Source organism: Ovis canadensis, chromosome 3 (genome assembly GCF_042477335.2).
Source record: "Ovis canadensis isolate MfBH-ARS-UI-01 breed Bighorn chromosome 3, ARS-UI_OviCan_v2, whole genome shotgun sequence".
Lineage (NCBI taxonomy): Eukaryota > Metazoa > Chordata > Mammalia > Artiodactyla > Bovidae > Ovis > Ovis canadensis.
The window spans coordinates 87175193-87187408 of record NC_091247.1 but is presented as its reverse complement, the minus strand read 5'-3'; the positions used below and the strand labels follow the sequence as shown (position 1 = coordinate 87187408).

General features: G+C 37.4%; 1 protein-coding gene across 2 annotated transcripts in view; it reads right to left on the bottom strand.

The window, feature by feature from the left end:
* HEATR5B (HEAT repeat containing 5B) overlaps positions 1 to 12216 on the bottom strand; it is a 101359-nt gene that overhangs the window by 27701 nt on the left and 61442 nt on the right. For both annotated transcript variants that reach the window (XM_069583533.1, XM_069583535.1), the window contains exons 25-26: positions 11950 to 12131; positions 9502 to 9570 (exon numbers count right to left, since the gene is read on the bottom strand). In XM_069583533.1, the coding sequence (XP_069439634.1) occupies positions 9502 to 9570; positions 11950 to 12131 (251 nt within the window). The remainder of the gene's footprint in view (positions 1 to 9501; positions 9571 to 11949; positions 12132 to 12216) is intronic.

Sequence of the window (12216 nt, the reverse complement as noted above, 5' to 3'; positions counted from 1 at the left end):
GTCTGGATTTCAGGAGCAAAGACAAAGGTAACTAAGTAGATTTAGGAATTCTCCAGGCAAAAGCGATCGCTAAAGCGCTAGGTAATTTTGTTCAAGGACAGGTATTAAAAAAAAAAGGATAAGGATTGATCCATAAGGATAGAACACAGGAAAAATAATCAAACTTAAGGGAGAGACAGAGTAAAAATAAACAATGAAAGAAATTGAGAAGAAAATGCCAGAAAAGCAATAGGAAAATAGGCAAGTGTGGTGATACTGAAAACAAAGGAAGAATGTCAAGAACGAAGGGGCTGCCTGATAGTGCCAACTCTTTTTTAAATTAAATGAAAGTCTTTAAATTCTACTGTGCTTCACAATTTTCACCTATGACTTCATATAATCTCCTAATTACTACAGTTTTTATTTTGCCCCTACCCCACAATTGCCCCTTCCCTCTCCCCACTGGTAACTACTAGTTTGTTCTGTGTCTATAGTCTGTTTTTTTTGTTACGTTCACTAGTTTGTTATATTTTCTAGATTCCACATATAAATGACAGCATGCAGTGTATGTCTTTCTCTGAGTTTTTTCAGTTAGCATAAAGCCCTCCAAGTCCATCCATGTTGCTGCAAATGGCAAAATCTCACTCTTTTTTATGGCTGAGTAGCATTCCACCTTCAGACTGCTTCCAAATCTTGACAACTGTAAGTAATGCTGTTAGGAACACTGAGGTGCATGACTCTTTTCAGATTAGTATTTTTGTTCTTTTCAGATATAAACAGAATTGGGTCACAAGGTAATTCTATTTTAAATTTTTTGACAAATGTGTTTTCCACACTGGTTGCACCAATTTACATTCTCACCAACAGTGTATGAGGGTTCCCTTTTTGCCACATCTTCACCAATGTTTGCTATTTTTGTATTTTTCTTTTTTATGATAGTCATTCTGACCGGTGTCAGGTGATACCTAGTTGTGGCTTTGATTTTCATTTCTCTAATAAGTGATGGTGAGCATCTTTTTATGTGCCTATTGGCCATCTGCTTTTTCTCTCTGCAAAAATGTCTAGTCAGTACTTCCATCCAGTTTTTAATCCGGTTGTTTGTTTTGATGTTGAGTTGCATGAACTATTTATATATTTTGGATATTAACCTCTTATTGGTCATATCATTTGTAAATGGAAAAGGAAATGGCAACCCATTCCAATATTCTTGCCTAGAGAATCCTGTGGACAGAGGAGCCTGGTGGGCTGCTGTCCATAGAGTCGCACAGAGTCAGACACAACTGAAGCGACTTAGCAAGCATGCATGCATTGGAGAAGGAAATGGCAGCCCACTCCAGTGTTCCTGCCTGGAGAATCCCAGGGACGGAATAGCCTGGTGGGCTGCCGTCAATGGGGTCACACAGAGTCGGAAACGACTGAAGCGACTTAGCAGAAACATCAGCGGCATTTGCAATTATTTTCTCCCGTTCAATAGGTTGTCTACCATTTGTTTTGTGTATGAGTTCTAAGTTATTAGCTTTTAAAATCTGTACCTTTTTTTTTGGCCATACCACATAGCATATGAGATCTTAGTTCCCAGACCAGGGATCAACCCTGTGCCCCCTGCACTGGAAGTGTGGAATCTTAACCACCAGACTGCCAAGGAAGTCCTCAAATCAGTATTTTTCAATGGAAACAACCTGACTAAAAATCTGTCATTTCCATACTCATTCCATGAGACCAGCATCACCCTGAAACCAAAACCAGCCAAATATACCACAAAAAAGAGAAAATTACAGGTCAATGTAACTGATGAATGTAAATGTAAAAATCCTCAACAAAATATTATCAAGCCAAATCCAACAACACATTAAAAGGGTCATACACCATCATCAAGTGGGATTCATCCCAGGGATAACAAGGGTTCTTCAATATCTACAACTCAATCAGTGTGATACACATTAACAAATGAAGAATAAAAACTATGTGATCGTCTCAATAGATAACAGAAAAAACTTTTGATAAAGTTCAAAATCCATTTGTGATTAAAAAAAAAAAAACTCTCCAGAAAGTGAACACAGTAGGAACAACTGTGTTCCAACACAGGAGGAGCCTCAACTTAAAAAGGTCATATATGACAAACTCACAGGTAGCATCATATTCAACAGCGAAAGGTGAAAGAATTTCCTGTAAGATTAGGAACAAGACACGTATATCTACTCTTGCCATTTTTATTGAACATAGTTTTGGAAGGCCTAGCCACAGCAATAGAAGATTCTAAATATGCTACCAGGAAACTACTACAGCTCATCAGTGAATTCAGTAAAGTTGCAGGAAAGAAAATTAACATACAGAAATTTGTTGCATTTCTATATACTAACAAAGAACTATCAGAAAGAGAAACTGAAAACAACTCATTGACCACTGCATCAAAAAGAATAAAATACCTAGGAATAAACCTACATGAGGAGGTAAAAGACCTGTACTTGGAAAACTGTAAGACAATGATGAAAGAAACGGAAGATGATACAAACAGATGGCATGATATACCGTGTTCCTGGTTTGGAAGAATTAATATTGTTAATATTACTATACTATTCAAAGCAATATACAAATTCAATGCACTCCCTATCAAAATACCAGTGACATTCTTCACAGAACTAGAACAAAAAATTAAAAAATTTATATGGAAACACAAAAGATCCTGAATAGCTAAAACAAACTTGACAAAGAAAAAGAGTACTGGAAGAATCACACTCCCTGACTTCAGACTATTCTACAAAGCTACAGTCATCAAAATAGTATAGATTTGCCCCAAAAACTGACACAAAGATCAATGGAACAGAACAGAGAGCCCATAAATAAGCCACACTTATGGTCAATTAATCGATGATAAAGGGGGCAAGAATATATAATGGAGAAGAGACAGTCTCTTCAGTAAGTGGTGCTAGGAAAACTGGACAGCTAGATGTAGAAGAATGAAATCAGAACATCCTTTAACACCATATACAAAAATAACATATACAAAAAAATAACCTTGTGCGAGTCAAGAAGCAGCAGTTAGAACTGGACATGGAACAACAGACTGGTCCCAAATCAGAAAAGGAGTACGTCAAGGCTGTATACTGACACCCTGTTTATTTAATTGACATGCAGAATACATCATGCAAAATGCCAGGTTGGATGAAGCACGAGCTGGAATCAAGACTGCCCGGAGAATTATCAATAACCTCAGATATGCAGATGATACCACCCTTATGGCAGAAAGTGAAGAAGAACTAAAGAGCCTCCCGATGAAAGTGAAAGAGGAGAGTGAAAAAGCTAGCTTAAAATTCAACATTCAATAAACAAAGATCATGGCATCTGGTCCCATCACTTCATGGCAAATGGATGGGGAAACAATGGAAGCAGTGAGAGACTTTATTTTTTGCAGTTCCAAAATTACTGCAGACAGTACCTGCAGCCATGAAATTAAAAGACATTTGATCCTTGGAAAAACAGCTATGACTAACCTAGACAGCATATTAAAAAGCAGAGATATTACTTTGCCAATAAAGGTCCATCTAGTCAAAGCTATGGTTTTTCCAGTAGTCAGGTATGGATGTGAGAGTTGGACTATAAAGAAAGCTGAGTGCTGAAGAATTGATGCTTTTGAACTGTGGTGTTCGAAAAGACTCTTGAGAGTCCCTTGGACTGCAAGGAGATCCAACCAGTCCATGGGGTTGCAAAGAGTCAGACACGACTGAGCAACTGAACTGAACTGAACAGAAATATACTCAAAATGGATTAAAGACTTAAATGTAAGACCTGTTACTATAAAAGTCCTAGAGGAAAATACAGGCAGAATACTCTTTGACATCAACTGCAGCAATAATTTTTTTGGATCTACCTCATAAAGCAAAAGAAATATAGCAAAAATAAACAAATGGGACCTAATTAAACTTAAAAGCTTTTGCATAGCAAAGGAGACCAGCAACAAAACAGAAAGACAACCTACTGCATGAGAGAAGATGTCTGACAGTGCCCACTTCACTCAACAGGTATATGTCCTCACTTTCTCACCTGAAATCCTTAGGTAATATGTTGCACAATTCACAATGTTATACCCTAAAGGGTAGTAAGGTACATGAACTTAATTAAGGGATTAAGCAAGATATGTAGCAGTATCCCATAATTAACACAAAGATACTTCCAGAATGAAACGTACAGTTCAGTTCAGTCGCTCAGTCGTGTCTGACTCCTTGCGACCCCATGAATCACAGCACGCCAGGCCTCCCTGTCCATCACCAACTCCTGGGGTTCACTCAGACTCGCATCCATCAAGTCCGTGATGCCATCCAGCCACCTCATCCTCTGTCATCCCCTTCTTCTCCTGCCCCCAATCCCTCCCAGCATCACAGTCTTTTCCAATGAGTCAACTCTTTGCATGAGGTGGCCAAAGTACTGGAGTTGCAGCTTTAGCATCATTCCTTCCAAAGAAATCCCAGGGTTGCTCTCCTTCAGAACGGACTGGTTGGATCTCCTTCCAGTCCAAGGGACTCTCAAGAGTCTTCTCCAACACCACAGTTCAAAAGCATCAATTCTTCGGCGCTCAGCCTTCTTCACAGTCCAACTCTCACATCCATACACGACCACTGGGAAAACCATAGCCTTGACTAGATGGACCTTAGTCAGCAAAGTAATCTCTCTGCTTTTGAATATACTATCGAGGTTGGTCATAACTTTTCTTCCAAGGAGTAAGCATCTTTTAACTTCATGGCTGCAGTCACCATCTGCAGTGATTTGGGAGCCCAAAAAAATAAAGTCTGACACTGTTTCTACTTTTTCCCCATCTATTTCCCATGAAATGATGGGACCTCATACCATGATCTTCGTTTTCTGAATGTTGAGCTTTAAGCCAACTTTTTCACTCTCCACTTTCACTTTCATCAAGAGGCTTTTTAGCTCCTCTTCACTTTCTGCCATAAGGGTGGTATCATCTGCATATCTGAGGTTATTGATATTTCTCCTGGCAATCTTGATTCCAGCTTGTGTTTCTTCCAGTCCAGCGTTTCTCATGATGTACTCTGCATTGAAGTTAAAGAAGCAGGATGACAATATACAGCCTTGACGTACTCCTTTTCCTATTTGGAACCAGTCTGCTGTTCCATGTCTAGTTCTAACTGCTGCTTCCTGACCTGCATACAGATTTCTCAAGAAGCAGGTTAGGTGGTCTGGTATTCCCATCTCTTTCAAAATTTTCCACAGTTTATTGCGATCCACACAGTCAAAGGCTTTGGCATAGTCAATATAGCAGAAATAGATGTTTTTCTGGAACTCTCTTGCTTTTTCCATGATCCAGTGGATGTTGGCAATTTGATCTCTGGTTCCTCTGCCTTTTCTAAAACCAGCTTGAACATCAGGGAGTTCACAGTTCACATATTGCTGAAGCCTGGCTTGGAGAATTTTGAGCATTACTTTACTAGCATGTGAGATGAGTGCAATTGTGCAGTAGTTTGAGCATTATTTTGCATTGCCTTTCTTTGGAATTGGAATGAAAACCGACCTTTTCCAGTCCTGTGGCCACTGCTGAGTTTTCCAAATGTGCTGGCATCTTGAGTGCAGCACTTTCACAGCATCATCTTTCAGGATCTGAAATAGCTCAACTGGGATTCCATCACCTCCACTAGCTTTGTTCGTAGTGATGCTTTCTAAGGCCCACTTGACTTCACATTCCAAGATGTCTGGCTCCAGATGAGTGATCACATCATCATGATTATCTGGGTTGTGAAGATGTTTTTTGTACAGTTCTTCCGTGTATTCTTGCCACCTCTTCTTAATTTCTGCTTGTTAGGTCCATACCATTTCTGTCTTTTATTGAGCCCATCTTTGCATGAAATGTTCCCTTGGTATCTCTAATTTTCTTGAAGAGATCTCTAGTCTTTCCCATTCTGTTCTTTTCCTCTATTTCTTTGCACTGATCGCTGAAGAAGGCTTTCTTATCTCTTCTTGCTATTCTTTGGAATTCTGCATTTAGATGCTTATATTTTTCCTTTTCTCCTTTGCTTTTTGCCTCTCTTCTTTTCACAGCTATTTGTAAGGCCTCCCCAGACAGCCATTTTGCTTTTTTGCATTTCTGTTTCATGGGGATGGTCTTGATCCCTGTCTCCTGTACAATGTCATGAACCTCATTCCATAGTTCATCAGGCACTCTATCTATCAGATCTAGGCCCTTAAATCTATTTCTCACTTCCACTGTATAATCATAAGGGATTTGATTTAGGTCATACCTGAATGGTCTAGCGGTTTTCCCTACTTTCTTCAATTTGAGTCTGAATTTGGTAATAAGGAGTTCATGATCTGAGCCACAGTCAGCTCCTGGTCTTGTTTTTGTTGACTGTATAGAGCTTCTCCATCTTTGGCTGCAAAGAATATAATCAATCTGATTTCGGTGTTGACCATCTGTTGATGTCCATGTGTAGAGTCTTCTCTTGTGTTGTTGGAAGAGGGTGTTTGCTATGACCAGTGCATTTTCTTGGCAAAACTCTATTAGTCTTTGCCCTGCTTCATTCCACATTCCAAGGCCAAATTTGCCTGTTACTCCAGGTGTTTCTTGACTTCCTACTTTTGCATTCCACAGGAGAAGGGAATGGCAAGCCACTTCAGTATCCTTGCCTTGAGAACCCCATGAAAAGTAGGAAAAGGCAAAATGATATGATACCAAAAGAGGAACTCCCCAGGTCATTAGGTTCCCAGTATGCTACTGGAGATCAGTGGAGAAATAACTCCAGAAAGAATGAAGGGATGGAGCCAAAACAAAAACAATACCCAGTTCTGGATACGACTGGTGATAGAAGCAAGATCCGATGCTGTAAAGAGCAATATTGCATAGGAACCTGGAATGTCAGGTCCATGAATCAAGGCAAATTGGAAGTGTCCAAACAAGAGGTGGCAATGGTGAACGTCGACATTCTAGGAATCAGCAAACTAAAATGGACTGGAATGGGTGAATTTAACTCAGATGACCATTATATCTACTACTGCAGGCAGGAATCCCTCAGAAGAAATGGAGTAGCCATCATGGTCAACAAAAGAGTCCGAAATGCAGTACTTGGATGCAATCTCAAAAACAACAGAATGATCTCTGTTCGTCTCCAAGGCAAACCATTCAATATCACAGTTATCCAAGTCTATGCCCCAACCAGTAACACTGAAGAAACTGAAGTTGAACGGTTTTATGAAGACCTACAAGACCTTTTAGAACTAACACCCCCCCAAAAAACACAAAAGAAATGTACTACGAATCACACTAATTGAGATAAATCAATACTATCATCGCACTCAACTTCATGTCAGGGCTGAGTCAATACAGTCAGCTCAGGTTTTGTTACCAAATTAATTATGAAAAAGCTTCAGGTTTTCAGAGCATCTAGATATTCAATTGGGTTAATGGGTTGTATTCCTATATTTAAAACTTTTAAAAAAGTTAAGAGTAAATATATGTGTAAACTGTTTCATTCTCTTATAATCTTATTCCCTAAGAATTCAAAACTAAATAAAATTCAATAGGGACATTTAAAAACTGATTATTACCAATACAGATGGAAAAAAAAAAAAGTCAGTCACACAATGCTCAAATACACTGAAATTTAAAGCAAAAAGTAATTAAATATAACTGTGAAAATAAAAGTTGTTATTCCTAAAGAAAATAACACTTTGGAGATACTTTGATACTTTGAATTTTGGTCGAAATAGAAGTAAAGTTGAGGAAAATTATCAAAAATCAAGAATTTGGCACTGTTTGCCTTCCAAAAACCTCAGTACTTTCTCTACTTTAAAGAAAATGAAACCAGAAACTACAGACACTGCATTATGGATTTGGTTTATAAAGAAAGACAGAGCAACACTGAATCAACAAAATCATACTACAAGGAAAGACTTTGGCCTCGTAGCCAAAGAGTGGAAAATGAAAAAGAAAAAGTAGTGAATGAATGCACACTTACAAACTTCAGGTTGAAATAAAATATCTAAAGTACGTATTATGCTTATGATTCCAGCCCTGCTTTAAATGATATTTTTTATTAACTTACTGATTACTGTCCTCAATTGTCCTTAGTTGAAAACATTTGAGGGTTTTCCTATAATTTCTCAGAATTATTAATACTTAGTTTTCAGGTTCAACATGATTTTACTCTGGTAAACAACCAGAGATGCCAAGATTCATCATCTGCCCAAAGCTAATTCCTTTGGTAACCTTAATGAGAGGAACTTGCAACCCAGTGCTCCAACTATTTCAAAACCAGGTTTCTACCCAGAAACAGAAGGATAGTTGGTCAAACTTTAAGCCTTCCACTAAAAAAGAAGACACTTCTTACAGAAAAAGCATGGCCATCTAAGAAATAAGTTTAAGGCAAATTCACTAACATGGAATTTTCATACTAATCATTCACAAGATGAAGTTCTAATCACCTTTGTTTTTCTGATCATCAGGAGCTTTGTAGGAGGTTTCGTTGTGTTTAAACATCACAATCTGAAACATTACCATGATACATTTATTTTATACACTGACTGCAATTTCTGATGCTTGTGTGCCAGTCTCCTGATCCAAATGGCTTACCTACTCCACCTCCAAGGTTTGTACCATGATCCCCAAGCTTCCATCTTAAACAACACTCCCTCATCTTCTCTCTCTGGTCTGCTGTTGGTGGGAGAAGTTCATTTCTCTGAAGACCACCAATAAGACAGCAGGTTTCAAAGAAATAAACACTAACAGGAGGAGGAGACAACTCATTTATCCACAGAGAGATTAAAGTCAGAATTTCAAACTTGTCATTGCAAACAGCAGGACATTCTCTGCATAGAGGCCACATGTCGCTTGACTATGAATTCTAAGCAGTAAAGATGGATTATAGCCCTGTAATCCAGAAAACTGGGAAGGGCAGACTTGCTTCTCTTCTATCCTTTGGTTAGCAGATAAAAAAGCAGATTTTCTGAAAGTTTAGAGCTTAGTGCACAAAGCCTTTTTCAGGATGGAGCACGAAAAAGACAAACTTACTGAAGGGGTAGGAACATATGTGCTTTTATAACTCTCTGCAGATATAATAGTTTGAGAATAATCCCCTGGGATTAATTTTGCAATGAAATTGCCATATTGAAAAATTGTCTTTAGGATAATTTAATACACAGAAACTTGTAGAATTTTTATAACCTGTGGTCAAAAAAAAACCTTTTTACTACCTGTTTATCATTACTATATATTCTTCAATTATTATAGATTTTACTCTAGTCCATCTTATGACTTTCAATCTCCATTTACTATAGGACAACATAAGAGCTGCGTATTCCAAAGCTGTGACCTCAGCTACAGCAAAAATTTTTATTTTAAAGTTGTGATCAGTAGTTACTACTTCATCATTTCATAGAGGATAAAAAAGGACACCGTCACTGCTGGATTTCTGAGATTAAAAATTAATACTATTTGATTTTTCTCTCTTGGAAGTGAAGTTCTAAAGTATCTATAAATTTATAGAAGATGAATATAGAAAATTCTATTTTTCTTCTTACCTGGCAAGCTTTTGCTATTATGTCTGATGGGGTATCTTGTGAAAAGGCTGGTCTTAGAGCAGCTCCCACCTAGAAAAATGAGTACAAGCATTTTATTTTTAAAGATAAGTAGAGGATGAGATGGTTGGATGGCATCACCAACTCGATGGACATAAGTCTGAGTAAGCTCTGGGAGCTGGTGATGGACAGGGAAGCCTGGCGTGCTGCAGTCCATGGGGTTGCAAAGAGTCGGACACGACTGAAGGACTGAACTGAGGAAATCTCTTATGTCTTTGGAGATGAAAACACACTAAACACATCTTTGTTCCTTTCCTTTTTATCACATGTCTCTTATCTCTCTTTTTGATAACAATAAACTCAATCATACCATTCTTCTTTTGCTTTACAGATCATCATTACTTAATCTGTATGAATCTTATACCAAATAAGCAATTAATTTTGTTTCTTTTTCATTTATTTTTAACAGTACATGGGATTTTCTACATGTTCCCACAGATAAGAGAAAATGGCTGTTTTTCTCCTGTCTACATATTCTTGAACATATTTCTAACAGTGTTTACCTCATGGGCAAATCTCCTATAACTGAGGTTAAACGCTCAATTTCCTTAAATAACTGAGTAGTACTAAAAATTCACACAGTCACTAAAAGACCTTAAAAATCATTTCACTTCAAAACAAGATGTCTTAAAAGAGAGTTGCTTAAGAAACACTAATTTATGTACTGCTCTCAGAGTAATAAATGAAGGAATATGAGCTTTAGATTTCCAACCAAGTACTAACCAGGTCCACTCTGCTTACTGCTTTATTTTAATAAGCCAGTATCAGTCACAGACTCTTGGCTATATTAGATTTAGTATGTATGATGTGAATAAGGAATTAGATATAGCCAACTCCTAATTTGAGATTTCTCCCCTTACACTAGAGATTCAGTCACTAAGGCTTATCAACAGGAGTTTGGAAATGAAATAAGCGTCCCTCTCAGTGACTAAATAAATACATATAGCAAGTAACCAGTATCTGCATTTCAATGATCAACTGTAGTAATCGTACTTCAGGGGTGCTATTAAGTCCCACACTGAAGGAGAAAGAGAATATATTGTAAAAGATATTACTGGGTTGACTGATACACCTGGAATATGACAGATTATATAAAAGTAGTACATCGATTTTGAATTTCTTAAAGTTGATAACTGTTCTGTGGTTATGTAAGACAACTTTCTTGTCTTTTGGAAACCCAGACTAAAGTGCTCAAGGGTAAAGATATGTGATTTCTATAACTTACTTTTAAACAACTCAGGAAAAAAAAGCTGAGAGAGTGTATGTTGTGAGCAGAGAGAGAAAGAGAAAATGTTAAGCAAACGAAGCAAAATTCTCAATTGGCAAATGTGAATGAAGGATGAAGGGTATAAGACAAGGTCTTTTTTGTACTATTCTTGCAATTATTTCTGTAGGTTTTAATTATTTCTAAATAGAAAGATTTTTTAAAAAGACCATTCTGATAGACTGGGTATTTGGGAGTAAATCATTATATAAAAGCATTCTATAGCCATTTGGACTAGAAAGTATAACTTCTTTACCTATACTTATAAAGAAAAAAATGGACTATACATTATCCACACTTTTTAATTTTGTGTATGTTTGAGCATAGATGTTAGATGAGGTATAATGTGACTGAGGCCACGATTTTGGTATAATCACAGTAGAAAAAAACAGTTCATTCTTTTCTTATTAACAGGTTTCTCTCTTCTTCACATAATCCACCATTTCTAGGATTTCATCCATTGTGCATCCTTTTATTTGGGGGGGGGGTGGGGGGCACAGTGCATGTGGCCCAGGGATAGAACCTGTACCCTCTGCAGTGGAAGTGCAGTATCCTAATCACTGGGCCACCAGGGAAGTCCCTATTGTGCCTCCTTTGAAGAACATAAATACAGGTATAAATTTCAGAAGAAACAAGTATATCTCTGTTTAGAGTATTAAAAAAATGTTTTGAAATATACAGTTCTTTTGGTAATAGTTTTCATTGCTACTGAAAGTTAATTTATCCTTCAGCATACAAGAGACAATTGCTTTTTATTTTTAAAAATGCTTATCAAGTCTTGACATATAAAAATAATGGCAGTAAATCCACAACATTCTTTAAATGTTCCTTTTATCTTTAAAATGGCATGACTAAAAATCTAAACATAAGAATGGAAAGCCAGACTGGAACATCTATTCTAGTTTTATCACTAATACCACCTCATAACTTAAAAATAGTGACGAGTTTTATATTATGGTTTCTTCAGCTGTGAACTGATCCTAACTACGTAACAGACAAGGGGAAAAAACATAAGCCTGGTATATGAATAAAGAGGTTACAGGTCCAAATGCATTTCTCCAGGGGAGTTTCACTTTAGTGTTCACTCAAATGATCAATTTTAATTTGAAACAAATAAAATATCTCACATTAGCTTGATACTGCTCCAGAATCACATGACCTGGGAATTCTGGCTCGGGCACAGAGGCAAACTTCTTGATAATGTCTTCGAGCGCTTGGAGACCAGCCATCCGCAGCTGGTTACTATGATCGGTTGCAGCCATGAATGCCATGCGAATTAGGTCAGAAAGATGAAGTACCAGGAGGTCATCTAAAAATAAAAACAGGAGGCAGAAAGTAAAACATCTTCAAAATTAAGTGTACTAACGAAAAATACAAAGTGGAATTGTTTTAAA